The sequence below is a fragment of the Seriola aureovittata genome, chromosome 14 (genome assembly GCF_021018895.1).
Source record: "Seriola aureovittata isolate HTS-2021-v1 ecotype China chromosome 14, ASM2101889v1, whole genome shotgun sequence".
Lineage (NCBI taxonomy): Eukaryota > Metazoa > Chordata > Actinopteri > Carangiformes > Carangidae > Seriola > Seriola aureovittata.
The window spans coordinates 12,823,063-12,843,952 of NC_079377.1; the positions used below are offsets into that span (position 1 = coordinate 12,823,063).

A 20,890-nucleotide genomic window follows, 5' to 3' on the forward strand; every position below is an offset into this window, starting at 1 on the left:
TGCTTTAAATGTTTATCTGTTTGAAAAACACGTAGCAATGACGCCTACACATGTAGCCGCTGTAGCTACACAATAAACTGCTGGAGATTGTTTATAGTCAAGAAGAAAGTTGAGGAAAGTCACAGCTACTTTTGTCTTTACTCACTTCTCATGCCTTATTCACCATCACAAAACGAATCAGAGCTGAAACAATTAGTTAATCAGCAAAACAATTATCAGTGACAAGTTATAGATATACCATTAAATAAAGTCATTTTTTAAACAAATATTCCTAAAATCCACTGCTTCCGATTCTCTAACAGGAATCTTTGCTGATTTGTTTCTTTTCTATGATAGTGAACTGAATATCTTTGGGTTTCAGACTGTTGTGTAAACAAAACAAGCAATTTGAATAGCTAATCATTTGAATTATCTTGGGTTGTGAAAACTTCAGGAAACTTATTTTTTTACATTTTGTAAACTAGTTGATCAGTTGATTGAGAAAAAGTTCAACACATCGATCGATTATGAAAATAGTTGTTTTTGTTTTGGCTCTAAAGTGAGTGAAAAATGGAAACAAGATCATGTTGCTGTTGACGATTGCAAGGCAAAGGGTGTCAGGTTAAACCATCCCATCGTTCTTCTCTATCACAAAGTGAATGAGTGTGAAAGGATACTTTACTAATATAATCAAGCCATGATATAACCTGCCAGCAGTGATGTGGCGGTGCTATCAACACATTGCCATATACTGTGATGCACAAGTGTGATTCCACCGTCTGTTTGTGATAAAGTGACGTGCGCAGCCGCTGCTTTTGTCTCCAGCAAACCATAGTCACCTATACTGCGTATTTTGGGAAGCACTGAGTGCAGAGATACAGGGACGACAGGCCTGACTTACTGCTGATTACATTGCTGCCTTGCTGCATTAAGATAACGTGTGTGTGTGTGTGTGTGTGTGTGTGTGTGTGTGTGTGTGTGTGTGTGTGTGTGGGAGTGAAAGCACCGTATGTATGTGCATGCATGCCTTGGAGGGCCCATTTGTTTGCATGTGAGTGTGTCCTGTTAAAGATAAGGTGATACATGCCCAGGGTGAATTGTTGAGTTGACGTCAGCCACAATGCACCTGTTTCATACATCATGGCGAGCAGGAGGCAGTATAGGTAACCGAGGGAAGAGCCTGCAGCCTTTGTTGTTCCATCACTTCACCTCTCAGGTCTGTGCTATAGGACATCTAAATCTCCCACTCAATGTGCAATGTGGCCTTATTTTCCCTCACAGCAAAATGATGCATATATACAAGATATTTAAGTCACTGCACACCCACATTTAAACATGTAATAGGAAAACTGGGTAAGAGTTTAGAGGAGTAATATTATATGCAACAATAACAAGATGAGTTGAGGGGAAATGATACAGTTTTCCTTCTAATGAGGTCTTCTGTTTGGACTAGGTGTCCTTGACTGTGTATATCTAGGCAAGTAGCTTTGGGCTTTTTTTAAGTTTAACTTTCAGAGGGATTTGGACAGAGAAGGGGCATGATATAAAGGTAGCTACTCTGCTCACCTTCCCTCTGGCTTAGTCCTCTCCTCTCCTCTACTCTACTCTCCTCTCCTCTCCTCTGGCATGATACTTTCCATGTGTGACGGCGACTGTGAGAGTTTAAAGTAATGACGGGGAGGTTTCACTCTCTATTACAGTGAGTCTAGAGAATAGAAGAGGCTGTGTACCAGTTCCTCAGAGAGGGGAAGGCAAAGGAAACCAGAAAATGATCTATGCAGGGGTTCATTCATCAAATCCCTCTGTCCATGTGTTTCATGTTTTTTTTTTTTTTTTTTTTTAAACTCTCTTTCTTTCCCAAAGCTTTTTCTCACTCTGTGTCTTAATGCAACTCTGCACCTCGACGAAGTGCACAAGGTCGATTAAGTGTCCTGAAGTGTGTTTGGTTTACGTGTTGATTGAAATAGCTCCTGACTGTGTGTGTCTTAGTGACAGTCCTCTGATCTGATATCCGCCGCCTGTGGTTAGGTGTGGTGGATCTGTCATCACAGCGGCTCAATAACACTGACCTCAGACCAGCGCTTCCAGGAAAAGCTTGTCATCCGATCTACAGGATCAGTTTTCCACTTTCTAGGTAGCCAGCCGTTCACAAAGAGGCATCTATAACTAGTTTAGGGAGACCACACAGCGTGTATGTGTGTGTGTGAGTGTAAGAGCAGCCACCCAGTTTGGGCTTTGTTGTCTTTCTAAATGGCTGCCTCCTTCCCGTTTTACTCCTGTCCCGACATTAGTCCAATCTACAAAATGATTTCCAGGCTATTCTCAGAGGTGGAGATCATTATTTCTGGCTTGGTGTGAGCCCGCTGGCTAATGTGGGGATAGGTAATGGCAGTGATAATGGACATGTTGAGAGGTGTGCTTTCCCTCACCCTCCCGCCTTTCCTCTCACAGTGTTCTTCTCACACTTTTCTTCTATTGTCCAGCAGGTAGACAGCATGATGGATGGACGGGGGCTTGGCTGCGGCCCTGTGCAAAGCAGCGCTATCGTACACCCCGCCGTCAGTTGATAGCGCCTGTAAGCGTTTGTCATGATCGATGCCGCTCAGCCCCTGCTCCATCACTCAGCTTGACTGCCAATGAAAGGCTTGGACATACTCAGAAACACAAGTAGACATAATGGTAGGGGGAAATTAGGGTGAATCGAGAGCTGGGAGAGGGGATAGATTTTCTCCCTTCTTTCTTAGCCATGTTAACTCTTTCATTTACTTCACGGGTGGCAGCAGAGCACATGGCCAAATGTATGCGCTCATATGGGATTTTTAAGCCTAGAAATACACACAGACATCATGAATCATTTACAGTGAAAGAAGAGATGTGGGCAACAGTTAAACTAGCTCTGTCTTGATTCTCTTTGTGTGTGTGTGTGTGTGTGTGTGTGTGTGTGTGTGTGTGTGTGTGTGTGTGTCAGCCCTCATGTGGACTTGATAAGTTCTCCTGACAGTGTGTTTGCTCTTGGTGGTTGTTGAGTGTTCCAGTCTGGGAGCGCTGTGTGTTTCTCATTGGTTGGTGAGCTGTAGATGATTAGAGTGGAGTCCATCCATGAAATCCCCTTTAGGTCCCATCGAAAAGAGACAGTTTGTGGATGTGTGTGTATTATGAGAGCGAGAGAACCAGGGGAGACAGAGGGTGTTACGCCGGCCGTATCTTTCAACATCAGAATAAATCACAAACCCTCTCCAGATGGCCTCCTCCTTCCTCTGTCAGCATGTATGGAAGCATAGGACGTTAGAGGGTTAAACATATAAATGAGCGCGCCGCTATAATCGTCTGTGGGGTATGTTGGAAATGAGATAATGCTGCTTGATGACTTATTTCCTGAAGTCCATATAAATAAATAGAGAAGGCGACACTGCAGAGGAAAGAGAGACTATAGTGATGTGACATGCAGCTCTGCTCAAACATTTTCCCTGGCTGTTTGTACTAGTTTTGGTGGACTGGTGTTGACACTAGCTTTCAAAAGAAAAGAGAAATCTACAAAGGAAAACAGATGCTATTGAATTGTGCCGCATTTGTTATTAACACAGTGTTTGTTTTTCATTAGGATTCTTTGTAGAGTCTATATTTAGTCCTAGAAGAGAGACGTGGAGGGAACAAGAGTCTCTCCTGGGTTTTTGTGTGAGAGTTTTCCTAAAGCAGCCTGTTTATTCCTCTCTTTATGAAAGCAGCAGTTTCTCCTTCCCCACTTATCAAGTCCTCCTCCCACTGAGCTCCATCCAGCTCTCTCCTCCTCCTCTCATCTCCACCACAAAGGGACTAGAGAAACACTTTACACACTCTGCGTGCTTGCATGTGCCGTGTGTCTGCGCATGATAATTTGCGTGAACATGAATGGAGGATTTTATTTTTAAGACTGTGTTGTGACCTCCAGATGATAATGGTAATCATGATGATGATGATGATAGTGGTGGTGGTGGTGGTGTCTGGCTCCCTTGTCCAGATTGCACTGACTGCTGTAAGGAGGTATTACACACCGAGGGGAGACAGGAGAGAGAAAATGAGGGGAGACACGGCTCGGAGGCTTGTTTATCATTTATTCTGGCGAGAAAGAAAGCAAAATGTGAAGGTGTGGAGAGAGAAGGATGAGAAAGGGGGGGGGGGGGGCATGAGGGTGAGAAAGAAGGCGCAGATACTCTTGACCGCACACAGAAACACTCAGCCACTCTCTCCGGGCCACACAAACATACACACACACACACACACACACACACACACACACACACACACACACATGCCTGTGTTTTGGCAAGCACCCAAACGCCCTGCAGCCTCGATGCATACTCCTTCTCACCTCTTTTTGTTATCCCCCACTCTTAACACCTTCCCTCTTTTTTCATCCGTCTGACACTGCGGGTTTTTGGTCTTCTACAGTTCTCTGCACCTCAGCCAAAGATATGTCTTCACATAAATGCACCATGTTAACATAGTCAGGTTTTTTTTTTTTCTTTGCACTTTTCAAGCGGGGCTTCATGCACTCTCAGAAATTGTCTTAATCAAGAGATAACATCTACCGTCTGCCTCGCCAGTGACAGAGCTAAGGGCAACATTTTTACATTAGGCCTGGTCGAGCCATCTCTAACTTCCTACTCCCCCTTCCTCCACTCCTATACCTGCTCGCTGTCACACCAGTGAGAGAGTAGAGCTGTTTTTAAGTCTTCCAACTCAGGTCTTGAGATGAATCCAAGTCAATTCAAGTGTCTTTTAGTCAAGTCACATTTGTTGATTGGTAAATTGCAAATTGATTACAGTTTTTTTGGTGTCTGAGTGCTGACAATTAAAATGACATTTGAACATTTTGCTTTCAGACCGGCGTTAAAAATGAACCTGTAACTTTTTAAAGAACAGTAGAGGCAATGACTGAGTACTAATATGAACAGTTTAGGTATCATTAAGACAAGATGTTGATGTGGATATAAATACTTCATGCATGCATGGCTTGGTTTGTTTATCTGAATGTATTGCTCCTTTATTTGCAGTTATCTCTTGAGTCATTTGTTGGTACATTTCCATGTTCAGCCACTTCACTTTCTGAAGGCCCACAGTTTCTGTGTGTTGTGTGTGTGTGTGTGTGTGTGTGTGTGTGTGTGTGTGTGTTGTGTGTGTGTGTGTGTGTGTGTGTGTGTGTGTGTGGTTGTGTGTGGTTGTGTGTGGTTGTTTATGTGTGAGTCCACTTGTGGGTTTTTACCGTGCAGGGAGGAAGAAAGTAGTTAGCAGTTAGTGGCAGCACACTGCCATTCTTTTAACAGCCCTCACACACCTCATTAACTCGCTTAATGAGTAAGTAATCAGACACATTCCCTCTCTCTTTCTCTGTCTTTTTCTCCCTCTTTAAATGGCAGGATAAAATTAAGAGCATTTGGCAAGAATAAACATTTTCTTATCATGCAGTCCAGTCAAGAAATCAAGAAAACAAACACTCTATTTTAGATACAGACACATACACACACTAAACAAATGCACCATACATACAGGCGCCTCTTTTCAGAACCAGCAGTTATTTATTAAGATTAGAAATTAGAAATCCAATCAGTCACAAATGGATACAGTTCTACTAGTTTTTAAGACAGGGATAAAATGCTTTCTTTGTTAAATGTAAAAGTACGGTGCCATGAGAGATGGACTGAACAGACAGAGCGATGAAATAAGGGTGAGAGGCTCTGAAAGTAGCATTAGGAAAACTCAGGTCATGTCTGCACCACTGTGGATGAAGTGTCATTTACATGTTGAAAGATTTCTATCCCGCACTTTCAGATCATTTTCTTTGCTTCTGAAATGAAACAGAGCTGTAAAATCATCTAAAAATCTCCTTCACCAGCAGTCTCATGCTAGATCACATGACAGTTATGCCAGTAGTTTGGAAAAACTCCCAATCCATACTGCAGCGCAAAAACTTTTAATCGACATTTATTCGCTTGTAGGGAGTATTTTCAAGAGCTGTTATTGAAATAAAAATCAGACTTATTAGTTTTTCCTTAAAAATTGTGAGAAACAGAGCTACAGTCCTCGCTGCATCTGGCCCGGTTCGAGCCCCGCATCGGACGGCCTTTGCTGCATGTATTTCCCACTCTCTCTGCTTCCCCATTTCCTGTCTCACTACTGCACTATCAAACAAAGGCATAAAAAAGCCTAAAAAATATACTTAAAAAAAAAAAAGGTGAATTTAGTACCAACATTAGTGTGAGGGAGAAAGAGAGTAGTAAAGGTGAACAGTCGGTGTGAAGTAGGTCACTGAAATCCCATAAATCCTTAAATGGCACCAAGACATCAGAACATCAGATCATCCCGTCTGATTCAAGATCCCCTGTGTTGACCACTCATGTCAACCAAGTGTGTTGGCAGAAATTATGAAATCTTTAGGATATGAAAGAGGCAATTGTTTGCGTTCGCACGGAGGCATGTGTGTGCATGTGTCCATGTGCGTGTTTTCATTTGTGCATTCAAAGTTGTATATTACTTAGCCACAGACCCCCACACTGTGGAGCCTGTAGCCCTGAGGGCTTGAGGTGGCTGAGCCTTTGCAGCATCCCAGAGACTCCTTTTGCTGTCAGAAATAAAAATTGAAAGAACTGAAGGTGTGATTATCAAAGCATAAAAAAAAAAAACTATGCTAATCTCATTACACAGCTTTTTCGATTGGTGTGAATCAACATCCCATTGGTTATGAAGCCAAAGTAGGTATTTGTATCATAGGAAAGACAGAAGAGAGTTGAAGTTGTACAGTATTAGTGCAGTGTACTGAGATATGGATCAGAGGTTAATGATGTGAATCAGACAGGAACCAGACATTACCTTCAGTGTGCGACTAATCTCCAGTCAAGGCGCCTTGAGCTATGTCTGATAACATTGCTAATTATTCCAGATATAGCCTCTGCAGGGATTCTTGTAAACAAGCCTATCAGTAGCTAAGTTTACTGTTAGAGCACTTTACACTGACTAAACGATACCATTGTTTGAGGTCTTTTATAAGTGAAACCTTAAAAAACCTGACCGCAGAGTGTTAGAGGCTGTAGCTCATACGGCGAGGACACACCTGAAAACATGTGTGTTACTTCATCATTAGGGCTACAATGGGAATGAACTGTGAGCAACGTCACCTAAAGAGAGCCAGGCTACATTAATGAACTAACTGCCCACTTGGAGGTATGTAGTGCATTAAGGTAAATCTATACCAGGTCTAGGCTGTTTGAACACCAACATAACCACACTCACTCTCGCTCACTCAGACATTGCTTCACACACCTGTAATGAAAAAAGACTGGTGGGCATGCTGTGTGCAGGAAATAGGGAAACAAAAAGTTGCAGGTCTGACATCATTACAGCTCTCTGTGAGATGCCTGGGGGCCTGGAATGGGGCTTGGGGGAGGGGGGCAGCCATGCCTCAGGATAGTCCTCATAGCATTGTGATGAGTGCATGGACGGAGTCTGGGCAATGGAGAGTGCAGTGTGGCTTTGACGGTTTCCATGAATCCTTTTCCCCTGAACAAATCTGTGCGAGTTCAGTGAAGTCTAGGGGTTGTGACCTCTGCTCCTGCTCTTAACTTTGTCTGCTCTCTGCTCCTGCAGTACCGTGCAATCTGATGAGCCTGAGGCTGGAAGTTGACTCACATTTTGGAAAGAGTGTAATGGGGGGCAATCTTTTTTAATCTTTCTGTCATTTCTCACCATGCCAGTTTGGTTGTCTTTAACTGTGTTTGGGCCTCTTCTCAAGTGATGCACTGTGGTGGTATTTGCTGAGTGGCTGTAACATTAGATTTACTGTCATTACTTAGTGATGGAGACCATGGTGGCCAATATCCCTCCCTGTGGTTTCTGTTCTCACATAATCATGTCTGTTTTTGAAGGGATCAGTGCTTCCCTAAAAATCTGCTTCCAAACTAATCAGAAATGTCAAATATCTCAGAGCCAACACTGTCGGGGCTGAGCTTACAAAAAATACCAGTGAGGGGCAACCACAGACTATGTAAAATACAGCATGGTCTCCCACAGAAATGTCCTGTTTGCCATTTTGAGAATGTGTAAATGCAGAAATGTAACATTGCTAAATTTAATATTGCTCTGGCTCCCGTAGGAGTTGAACCCGTCGATAAATTCTCAAAGGACACAGAAGACAGCAGACTCCAAACCAAGACCACTGTGATTATTCTGTTAGTTGTGACAGAGGAGAGAAAGGATCAGGCAGAAGGAGAAAACGCGAGAAAGGCAGACTTTCTGGCATGATAGAGAGCATCCCTCAGGGCTGTCGTGGGCCTTCTTTTTTTTTTTTTCTTTGGGCATGCATTGTCCCAGAACAGACCTACAGTTATAAAGCGACCTCCCACGACCTCTGCATCTAATCCAATCAAACAGCACCATAAGTGGGAGCATATAGATCACTCCAGCCAATCGTGTTATAGCGTGCTAACAGGATTATGGGGGCTTTAGTGTGCGGATTCCACCCCAGACCTTTGATTTTACTACTTACACACATAGCATTGAATTCATATTGTCAGAGCCTCCTTGCCTCGTCTTGCATTCCAGCCTGTCATGCCTGTCTCACTTTCTCTGTCGCCTCTGGCTCCCCAACAGTGCTGTCCCAGCACAGCGATCTGTTATCATTTCTTATTGTAACCCGGGAGCAAACACACACACACATTCAGACGTACACAGAGAAGACATACCACACTCCTCCCAGATGTCCGGGGGGGGGGGGGGGGGTCGGTCATTAACAGTGTGTGTGCAGTACAGCACTTAGGCATTGCCGTGTGTGTTAGTGTGTTTGTTGCAGGAAGGTGAGAGAAGGTGAGAGGACTAATTAGTCATCAGGTGGAGTGCAGGGCAAGGTGGACCAAAAGCATTCTACACGCATGGAGCAGCCGCTTTGATAAGAGGCACCAATATAGCCCGGGTGCCAGACTGACTCAGCTTTCAACTCTGCACTCAGACAGTTTTGCCAAGAGAACAACAAAGGAGCTGGAGGGAGCACAACTGTTCTTGCTCCCATGCTTGCTTTTGAGGGAGGCATGAAGCTGGTTTTGATGTCTTGATGTCTGAGATATGATTCTGCGAAATGTGGCAGACTGACAGAACAGACAGATTATTGTTGTGTAATTGCCTAAATTGCCTGCTAACTGTGTTGCCCGTGTACCTCGGTGAAAGCAGATGTTATGCAGATCTGCTGAGGAAATAAAACTCAAAAACCTCAGATGATAAAATTAGAGCAATCCATCAGATGGAATATTTATGTTCTCTTTGAACACAAGCCAGCGATGTGTGTGTTTCGTTTGCACATCTGTACATGTACGTCACGTTTTTGTGAGTTGAGAATGACAGCCAGATGAAGCTGTTGTCTATACTGTTGGAATGTGATGCAGTTAAAACAACTGGACCACTTGTTTTGAGTTTGTCCAAGGTACAACTGTTCTTTTTATGGTCATTCCCATGTTGTGTCTTGTCATGTTTAACACACATCCATCTCCTAATCGGGTCAGTGTAAAGACGGGGCAATGTCCAACAGGTTACAGTCGGCTGCACATGCAGCCACGTCCTGTGAGATATTGAACTGTGCATGTACAAGCAAAATGCAATGTTTCATTGTGGTAAAAGTTCAACAGTTGCCTTGGATTTAATATAGTCAAACACCAAAAAACAAAAACAAAATAAAAACACAAATTCAATTTTTAATTGTGGTGTATTTGCAGTGGCCTGCAGAGCGCTTTTAATTTCTGCTGCACCATAAAGGCAGAACCACCCATTCATTAGATAGATTGCACAACACAACCGCTGTGGTGTGTTTTGCTCCTCGCTTTTGTATCCCGCTGAAACAATGTGCAATATTCATTCCAAGAGAGAAGTTCTGGAAAGGATGACCCAATGGGGACACTATGTGAGACTGATGTGTTACAGGAGTCTTGGGAACTCATTTTAACATGACCCCATGGGGTTTTATAAGTGTGGATACTTGTTGTGTGCATCGTGGGGTTGCGTGCTGCGGTGTACATGAACATTAAATAAGTAATAGTCATCAAAATCTTATGAAAATAGTTTTGTAGTTTTATATGTTCTGGTGGTGTGCTTGAGCCCCTCTATGGGCGACCATAAGTACTCTGTTTACGTCTGTCCGAGCTGTGGGAGCCCTCCATGTGTGTCTGTTTCAAGACAGGGGCCTCTCTTGCAGCGCCCTACAATTTCCTCATGTAGTGTATGTGTGTGTGTGTGTGTGTGTGTGTGTGTGTGTGTGTGTGTGTAGAAGAGGGGCAGAGCCTTTCAGAATGAGGTTAGCTCACCATTTAAACGGCAGACAAAAGACTCTGCTAATTAAAACTATGGCTACTTGTGTTTCATTTATTCTCTTTCCCTCCTCTCCTCTCTGACCTTCCCCTCTGTTCTGTCACTCTCTTACTTTCCACACACATGCACTTTTCAAATGCCTAATTTGTACCCACCGTTTAGTGCTGGACACACACACACACACACACACACACACACACACACACACACACACAGTCTAATTCTAAAAGATAATTTTCTTTGTGCAACTGCGTCCTAATGAATCCACCCCACAGGACCAGCGAGGACCCCTCATTGGTCGCTGCCCTGCTGCCCGTTTGTTCGGCCTGTGTGCAGGCAGTGAGTTGGGCACCTCACACCAGAGAATGGTTAAGGCCCAGAGAACAAATTGTAGCATGAGTGAACACTGAATAACACAGCCACTATAAAATAACCACTCCGTTGTGAGAAGAGCTCTCCATGCAGTACCACACCTCAGGGTTTTGGCACACATTGGAGAGGAAGAAAAACACTGCCCTTAGCTTTCTGTTCTGCACCGATGAGTGTGGTAAAAAAAAAAAAAAAAAAAAAAAAAGGGAGTGACACTGAATAGAGAGTGAATTCTGCTGCTTGAAAAGCACGCTTTAAACACTGGAAATCAAACGTTTACAGAGGAAATTGTTGAAACGCGTTAATACTGCTTCCATAAAGGCTTGTATTGTACCTTTTTAAAGAACACACAAACACACACACACACACACACACACCCTGTTCAACCGAACAAACCTAGCCAAGTCATCCTCAAGGATAAGTGATGTGTAACTAATGTCTGCCTATTGTCTCCACAGAGATCTGAGTGAGAACTTCATCCAGTCCATCCCCAGGAAAGCATTCAGAGGAGCTACAGACATCAAAAACCTGTGAGTGCCTCACCCTTTTCAGCAGGGATTCGCTGGGAGCCAGAACTCACAGTTATTTTCATTATTGACTAATGATTGGTCGATAGAATCTCAGCAAATGGCAAAAAAATGCCGGCCATGAGTTCCCAGAGCCCATGATGATGTCTTCAAATGTATTCTTTTGTCTGACAGCCCAAAACCCAAAGATATTCAGTTTACTTTCACAGAAGTCTAAGAAAATCAGAACATATTCACATTTGAGAAGCTGGAAACGTTTTGTTTCAAAAATATTAGTTTCTAATTGATTAGTTGTTTACTAATCGATTAATTAACTGTTAGAAGTATTGGTAGTTGATAACTCAGTGAAAGTGTAGGTAATTCCGGCATTTGAACCTTTTTTCTTTATCTGGCTGAGTTAATGGCCGTCTGTAACAGTGTTTGTGTATGCATGTTCAGTGGTTTATATATCACTCTGATTGAGGAGACTACCTACCTCGCTCGCACACACAGCTCCCCAAAGATGCCTCGTAGCAACTGTGATTTACATCTTCACCACAGTATACAGGACACGCATTCACACACGGACAGACAGATTTATGAGGTGTGCCGATGCAGATAAACAATCAGCAAAAGTCCCCTTTTGCTGCTCTCGGGGGTTACATGAGCTGTGATGACTAAACTAGTATCGATTTACCATATTCCATCAGTGTACTACTTACTGTATCGACGATCACAACTACCCCGCGGGGAGAGTGAAAGATTGTGCATGTGTCTTGTGTAACAAAGCCCCTCTCTCCTGTGTGTTCTGCAGTCAGCTGGATAAAAACCACATCAGCTGCATTGAGGACGGAGCCTTCAGAGCTCTCAGAGGCTTGGAAGTGCTGTAAGTATCTGAAGTGATGCTATTTATCCAGCTCCCCCTCCCCTGCTATCATTCCATTAAAGCTCTTAGTTAAATTAAGACATTATTTTGCCCTGCTAATAACCACAACTAATATATACACATAGCACAGGCCTTTAATTAGTTAGTATGGCCTTGGTCATTATGCCAAAATACCCCCAGTGGGCCTCATGAGGGGGCCTGCATCATGGAGACCAGGCTCCATTAACTCATTGTTCCACACAGTTGACAGAAGCGTTCCCCTCGATCACATTAACACCCCACCCACCCACCCACTCCTCCACTTCCTTCTATACCCAATCCAGCCCTGGGCGGGCCATCTGACAGGAGAGCTGCAACCATCTTGATCAGAAATCCTATTCAGTTTAGCATTCCACCCTGAGCACGTTGGTGACCATGTTATACAGTTTTTTTTTTTTTTTTTTTTTTTTTTTTAAAACATTCAATTAATCATCCCTTGTCAAAAATCATAATCACAGGCCTCTGTGAGAGCTCTCCACCTGAAACAATGTAGACTCACAGTGCAGGCCGGGGGACAAAGGCACTTTGACAGCCTTGTTATTTTTATGGTGAAAGACTGCGTCGTGCATGTGGGTTTGTGGCGGTGGGGAGACAAAAAGAAAAAAAAAAGACGTTATTAAAGACTGCTTTCATTGCATGGATGGATTGCAGATGTAGTGATAGGGTTGTCATAATGGTGTAAGAGGGGATGGGGGTGTTGTTTCGATGGGGTCTGTATGTATAGGTTTTATGGGGGAGGAGGAAAGGTTGTGTTAAAAGGGGGAGCAGGCTGAAATATGGTAAAGGGTTATTAGGCTAAATTGAAATGACCTGATTCTCTCGCTGCAGCTGATGCCCAGGGTTCGAGGGAAGTGTGTGTGTGTGTGTGTGTGTGTGTGTGTGTGTGTGTGCTTGCGTGCATGCGTGTGTGTGAACTACAAGTTGGGGCGCTTGTGATCGTGCTTGTGTGTATATTTGCATGCATGACTGTACGTGTGCGTGGGAGGTGCGAGGGCTTCCCATCTGTGTGGAATGAGGTGTTATTCCCAGTGGGATGCCACAAAGAGAGATGGAGAGAAAAGAGAAGGGGGGTAGTGGAAGAGAATGGGCGCAACAAAACTCTTTTTGAAGAATGAATTAAAACATGTCTTTTCTGCCCCTGCGCTGACGACGATACTGTGTTCGCTCTTTGCTTTTTCGCAGAACGCTGAACAACAACAACATCAGCAGCATCCCAGTATCCAGCTTCAACCACATGCCCAAACTACGAACCTTGTAAGTCACACCTATCTCATCACAACGCTCTCTACCTCTCCTGAGGTTTTCTTAAAAATAAAACTATATTCTATGCATGCAGCCAGGCACAGTAGAGAAAATGCTGCAGTCAATGGTTGTAGATAAGTTCTGTCATTCCAGTCATTGTTGGGAGGAAGCCATAACAACACCACAGAAAGGTCTGTAGCAATGCCAAGGGGCCTTCATCCCCTCCATCTAAAGGACACACAACAACAACTGGCCCAGATAGATGCAAATAGCCCCAGAAGCCTTTTGTGTGTTGTGCATTGTATGTAATTACTAAATCTGAAATTATCTGCAAATTAAATCAATTATACCTGCTGAAACTCTCAGAGCCGTGACTCCGCTGTTCTTGTGGTGGCTTCCCCACTCCCAGTGGGGTTACATTATATAGCTTGTGTCTGTGCACTTGGTTTTGCAAGTTAGCGTACGTGCTCCAGAGGTCCACCGCACCACAGCAAGAGTTATTCTGGACTAGCACAGCATTCCAGGAATGCCGTGTTTGGAGTACTGGGTTTAGAAAAGTCCTCTTTAGTGTCCGTCCTTTTTAGAATGTGCCATTTACGATCATCCATGTAGCATATTATTTAGTGTTTCGCCACAGGGTTGTGGTGTAATGAGTTCTAGGAAAGAATAGACACTTTTTATCCTATTTGTGTCTTCAGCAGGTGGTATTTTGCAAAGCAGGCTACGAAGATCTTTTAATGCATCCATGTTTCAATTTGTTTCTCTTTTTTAACAGCCGCCTCCACTCCAACAATCTGAACTGTGACTGTCACCTGGCCTGGTTGGCGCAGTGGCTCAGACAGAGGCCTACAATTGGTCTATTCACCCAGTGTACTGGCCCCCCTGAGCTCAGAGGACTCAATGTGGCAGAGGTGCAGAAACACGAATTCAGCTGCTCAGGTAGGACTTGGGGAGTTGCTTACATTAGACTTTAGAAGAGAGTTAACAATATCTGTCTTCTAAATAACACTGCTTTTCATATTGTGTATTGATTCTTTAGTCATTTACATGTCCGGCGGATAGGGAACGCTCGTTTTACAGCATCTCAAAAAGGGCTGAAATGACAAACTTATTGTTGCACATGAGTACTTTGATCAGATCCTTCATGCCAAAAAGTCCTTGTCCTTGCTAGTGGATATTCTTTTCCGTGCACTCCCACTGTGTTTTTGTGTCAATGTCTTCACCTGGCAGCCACCTGACAGCTCCTCTGCCACCGGGCAACCCCCCGGCTTTCCTCTGGCCCTTTCATGTGTCTCCAGCTTTCAGGAGCTGGCAGCGGTGCCAGGAAAATGCCTGACACATATAAAACACACAGCTGGTGCAAAGGCAGTAGTGATACCCGTCTCCTCAGTTGTCACAATTCATGACCCGTCACCTCCTCGCACATGGATTATTTTGGCTTTGAACTGGCTGTGTGTGAGGGAGACGGCATGTGCATGTGCATGTGGGCGTGGCATGGCGTGCATTGGGGTTATCATATCAGGACAATGGAAAAACAGCATGAGAACCTCCACTCCCCACAAGGCCATCTCACTCTCAACACCAGCTGCGAGGAGTGTTTGTGTCTATGTGTGCGTGTGTGTTTGTGGGTGTGTGTCCTTTTCTCTCTCTCTCTCTCTCTCTCTCTCTCTCCATGGGTTGTGATTTTTATGCAGCCATACGGCGTGACAGCACAGATCATTAACTATTCATCGCCCGGGGAAAGAGACTCAAAGCGTGGGAGTGTAACGGTACGGAAGGGGAGCAGGGGGTGTCAGGGAAACTTTGGGGTCTGGTAGGATACAGATCCAGAAAGTTAAGGTTTTGCATAATGGTCGGTTGCAGATTGCACATCATGCTGATATTAGCTTCTGTCATGTAAGAATGAATTGGCCGCTCTTTTTGTATTTAAGAAAGCTGTTGTAGACCGACACTGATTGGTTCTCTGTGAGTCTCATTAACGGCTGGCCATTCACAGTTTTTGGCCAAGACAAACAGAAGGATGAACACAAAACTCGATCGCCATGCATCTCTGCCTCTCTGTGTATAAATACACAACCGTGCATTCACGCAAACACGTGTACACACGCAAACACATGCTCCCAGTTTCTTCTGGAGTGGATGAGTGACCAGAAGTTGAACTCCCACTGAAGGACTCATTAGGGACTGGCTCACTGGCACACACACACATACACACACACACACACACTTTTTACACACACACAATTACTTTTTTTTTGTATGTTCGGCCCTGTGTGTTTGCATGTGTATGCAGTTTGTGCTGTGACCAGTCCAGGCCACCTGCGGGGGATTTGGGGCAGGGTGGCGCTGTGTTACAGGAGAGGAGGAGGGGGAAGAGAGGCATGTTGTTGTTGTGAGAGCCATGAGAAGGAAAACGGGGTACAGTGTGTTATTAGTTGTTGCAAAATCTGATGAAATTCTGCAGCGCTCTCGGCATCATGACTAATTGACTCTCACTCCCAGTGTTCAACTGGAAAGTGTCACGATATTGGAAATTTTTGTCAGTAATGAGCAGAGTAACACATTTACTGCTTCACTTTGAGGAATTATATCACATTTTTCCAGGCAGTCAGTTGTCATCAATCAACTCTAAAAATCACATCGAAAATCCAAAACCTAAATCAAAACCTTATTATTTTCAGTTTCAAAAAAGCGATAAATTCTTACTGAACGATGAAAAAAACAAAACAAGGGAAAACAGATCACAAAAAACAATTAAGTCCAGTTGCAAATTGTATTTAAAAAAAAAAAAAACATTTGCAGAGCAAACACTTTTATTTTTTAATTAGTTAGAGGGACTGGTGCATGACCAGCAGCTCATTTGTGCTTTCTCTCCATTTTTATCTTCACAGTCTATAACTGGGAGCAGTTTCTGAGTTACTGTTATCAGAAAAGGATCTTGTTTGTGAACAGCAGGAACTGTGAAAAGCTGGAAAAAAGTAAAAAGTTTTTTTTACTTCAAGAAGATTTTAAATCTTGGTGAAAAGCTGTATCTTTTAGCACCTTTTGAGAAAATCGATAAAAAATGATGGGCCTTAATTAAAAACCACTTCCATTTTCAAACAAATTATTTATAATCATCTGATTCTAGCTGAGATTAGATTGACTTTAGTTTGTCTGAATGGCCGGTGCTGTGATTTATTGAGCAAAACATTTACATTTAGACCTTCTTTGCTCTCTCTGATCATTTACAGGAGAGGTAACTAAAAGTTAGAATCTGCTTGTGCCAATTTAGGGTTACATGACAGAAAATTAATGACTGTTGGAGTGAATTACTGCTCCCGAGGAATAATAAATGAAGTGAAAATATTATGTTTGAAATGAGGAGTGCGTAATAAAGTAATAAATTGCTTGAGGGGTGGAATAAAATACAACTCGTGTAGTGGGAAACAGAGAAGAAATGGCTGAATAAAGAGGGAAAAAGGGGAGAGAAGAGAAGGTGAACTCAACTGTAGTGTTAAAAAGGAATTTGAGGAAAGAGATGAATGGGAAGAAGCCAGCGATAACATTTTGAAATGATGAGAGAAATGAGGTGGAGTGAGGTTAAATGTAAAGACATGAGAGCAAATGGACAGGAGGTAATGGATTGCAGTGGCCGTCATTGGCAGACATATGGACGTAGAGAGGCTGAAAATGAGGACGCTAAAAGGAGTGAGAGTGAGCAGAGAGCGCAGCTGTAGGGGGAAGGGGGGGGTGATAGGAAGGTGGAAGCAAATAAAACGATGGAAATGGTGACAGGAGTAGAGTGGTAGAGACGGCGGACAGGGAAGAGATAATGGGGAAAACAGCACTAGAAAGAACAGGGGACCAGCGCACATCAAACAGCTTCACCTCAAGTATACCTGTCAGAGAGCTGTCATTGTTAAGGCCTCTCCAGCTGTGCTCTGCACTCTCCCTGATCCCAGACCTGTCAAATATGCCATGTTAGATCAGAGGGGACTTCTTCTCTGCCCTACACCTGATCCCAGATCTGTCAAACCTCTGCCATCCTAGATCACAGGGCCTCAGATCACGCGGGTTGAGCGACTGTGTACTCTTGATGCTATTTGTTGTGTTTACCTGCTTCTGGGATCTGTCAAAGCTTCTCATTCCTTCAGGTAATTGATTGTGATTGGCCAGATACATGAAATCTGACCTTAAACATTGGTTTGTAGCTAAATGGTCCCACAGCTAAAGCCAGTAAGTTTCATGGTAAAGCATAATGTTTGGCAGCGATCTTTCTTTCTGTTTTAGGGAGTGGAGTTGGGAGCACTGTGCTTTCTCTGTCACTGACTTTCACCATCACTCACTCTGTCTTCCTCTCCCTGAATCTCTACCCCCCCTTGTCACTTTCTCTCTTTCCAACATTTTCCACATAAGCTGAGCGATAGATAGATAGGAAGGTAATCAAATATTCATGGTTTGAAACTTGGATTAGTAATGCTGTGTAAATGAGGCCATTTAAAAGTCTGTTTTATTCATTTTATCTGGGTTAGGCTTACATACACACACACACACACACACACACCACACATACCAAACACGCCATGCTGGCAGCGCAAGCGCCCGCTCTTCACCACATCGCTGACAGTGCCGCAGCTATTTGAACAGGTATCTAGAGACAGTGTGATGGGTTGTGTGCTCTGTATGCAAATTGAAAAGTTGAAGTGTTTTAGAACAAATGGAAGTGAGGAGGTGGGGGCTGTAAAGCTGAATGTGCAGAATGGCATCAATTCCACACAGAGAAGGCAGACTCAGGAGGAAAATTTGCAGAGAGATCAATGGATGTTATTGGGGGGCCCTTCAATCGCAGCTCCAACTCTATTATTCATGTCTTTCTTCTCCTCTCAATATACTGTGGAACTCCTTTAATAGATAACCTAGTTTCTTGCTCATTGATTCTCAAGGATGTACGGCTTTACAGTAAAGTCAAGAGTAGGATGTTTTTCATTTCTTTTTCTCAATGTCAGAACATCTCGGGGAATGTGTGTTCATTTGCAATTCACTTTATAAAGCAGAAAGGGTTGATGACACGACAGCGGAAGAGTTTGAGCTCCACTTGAGTGCAAGAGCTTCTCCTCCGTGTCACCGCACAAATCCTCCGGCAAGCAATCTCCCCCCTGTAATCCTGTTTAGACTCCTTCTGCTCTCATTGAAACCGACCACATCCACCTGTGCTCACACCACCTGTAGGAGCCGCATATTCCCTTCTCATCGTATCGTCTTCACCTCTCATGCAGTTTTTCTCTCTTTTACTTTTTCTCTTCAGGTCACCAGGAGTCTAACAGCCTGCAGCCGTGCAGCACAGGCGGAGGCTCGTGCCCTGCCATGTGCACCTGCAGTAACAACATTGTGGACTGTAGAGGGAAAGGTCTCACCGCCATCCCAGCCAACCTGCCTGACAGCATGGCCGAGATGTAAGCGCAATACCTGCTTTCTTAAGTCAATAAAAATCCAATAAAAAGATGTTTTCAAGGCCAATTTAACCATGCGCGGATGCACAACCCTTTTGTCCCAATCGTAAATAGACTAAACTCATTCTTCATACAACTAAATCTAATTTTAGCCCCATGTCTGGATCATTGTTTAATCAGTTTCCTGTATCTTTTGTATTATGATATCAGACTACTTGGCATAAGCAACTGAACCCTGCCACAAGTTCTTTCATCATGTAATGCCATCCAGAAACATCTAATTTCATTTCCCAAGAGGATAATGTCAGATCAAATTTGCAGATATATTTAGATGTGAAAGTAATATAATTTTTTTTAGCAATTAACTTTTACTTAATGCTATTCATCATATACATCTCAGTGTGGATCGGAAAGAGATAGATTTCGGAGAAATGCAAGGACATCCACAGCTGCATTGTTCTTTGAAGCATGGCACTGCAGGGCATTTGTTGCAGTATGCGCGTTAAAGATGTGTATGCGTTTCCCATATGAATCTGTCTGTGTATGCTCGTGCAGGGGTTTAACAAGGCGGAGAGGATTTAAGCATGCATGTTTTATGTACATATGCTGTTGTAGCTTGCTTTTCTCACCATGCGTCACCTGGCAGGGAGACATCCATTTGCTGTACACTGAGAGAGACGCATGCAGACCTCGAGCAGACTTTAAAGTGAGACTGCATGCTCTTATCGGCTCAGATGGCTGTGAACCGCATGCGAGCGCTTTGCTAACATCCCTCCCTCAGTTTATCAGTGCTGTAACATCTGTCTGGGCATTAACTGTTTACGGCCCACATGCTATCAGCTTGCTGCAGTTCATGGGAATGCACGGCTAGACTTTTCAAGGTAGTGCTTTTACACTCTTTATCAGGGGTTTAATGCCCCTGGCAGAAGTCTGCATGAAATGGTACAGTAACACCATGATTTATGCATGATGAGAAAAAGGGAGGATGAAGGGAGAAAGCCAGCGGTCGCATTGCATGTTCTTCCAAGGAGCATGTGTGTAGTTAGGAGGACACAGCAAGTTTCTAGGTCTCCTCCTCCCCATGGGGTCTGTTTATAAATACCCAGCTAGCATGGAAGTCACAGATCCCATGTTCCCCAACAACCCTGACCCATTTCTAGTGCAGTGGTGTGCTCAATTTCCTAATTTGGACATGCAGTTCACACTTCTGTGTGTTCTTATCTGATTGAATGACCACCCATGAAATACTGAGATATTTTAAATCAGTCCTCACACGTCCTGTGTATTGACTTATGATATGTAGATAATTCAGCCTCACCTTTGCATCTCATTCTTTGCCATGTTTTATGGTTTGTAGACCTCCTCAACATGTCCTCCAGCTGTAATGTTCCACAAGTGGAGTATCTCGTAGAGATCGTGTGATCTATGAGCCCAATAACCAGCGAGCGGCACTGATGGGAGAGCAGGGAGACGGCTGAAAGATAGCTCCACCATGCACAGGTTTTATAGACAGTAGATTCTCTCTGCACAGCAGATGAGTGAAGACATTTTAAAAGCCTCCCTGCCCTTTACATCTAATTGGTGCTTAACCATGTCCTGCTAATAAACTCTACTATGTTCTGATTCATCTTTTACAAGAACAGGGTGAAACGCTGGCTTATATCATGCGCATTCCTCCTGTCCTGCCCATCAGAGCCTTACCTTGCAGGTTATATTCCCACAAGGCTCTTTCCCTTCATTCTTTCTCCTCCTCTCTTCTCTCCCTCTTTCCCGGCTTGCCAAATCACCACAGGCGGGTCTGAGGAGGCAGAGCAACGGCAAAGGAATAAATAGAGAAGGGGGGCAGGAGGGGGGGATTCACTCAGTAATTTGGTGCAGCAGGTTTGATCTGTGCTTGAAGTTCATTATAAAATCAGTTTCAATTACAGCAAGGCGGGCTGCTGGGTATCAAGGCCAGCCTAATGCCTTGTTAATGAGGCACTCGGAAACTCGCATACACACACAAACACACACATGCTGCTCTCATTATGTACAAATCGGAGAATTGCAACGTCCCTGCCCTGCTCTCTTCTAATGAATGCCAGTGTGGTGTTTATGGCTGCGAGGATGTGAGC

The 20,890-nt window shown here is 43.8% G+C and overlaps 1 protein-coding gene across 5 annotated transcripts in view; it reads left to right on the forward strand.

The window, feature by feature from the left end:
• The window catches only part of slit1a (slit homolog 1a (Drosophila)), an 89,876-nt gene that overhangs the window by 39,926 nt on the left and 29,060 nt on the right, over window positions 1-20,890 (forward strand). For all 5 annotated transcript variants that reach the window (XM_056395173.1, XM_056395168.1, XM_056395172.1 and 2 more), the window contains exons 5-9: window positions 11,130-11,201; window positions 11,992-12,063; window positions 13,285-13,356; window positions 14,120-14,283; window positions 18,632-18,779. In XM_056395173.1, coding sequence (XP_056251148.1) covers window positions 11,130-11,201; window positions 11,992-12,063; window positions 13,285-13,356; window positions 14,120-14,283; window positions 18,632-18,779 — 528 coding nt within the window. The remainder of the gene's footprint in view (window positions 1-11,129; window positions 11,202-11,991; window positions 12,064-13,284; window positions 13,357-14,119; window positions 14,284-18,631; window positions 18,780-20,890) is intronic.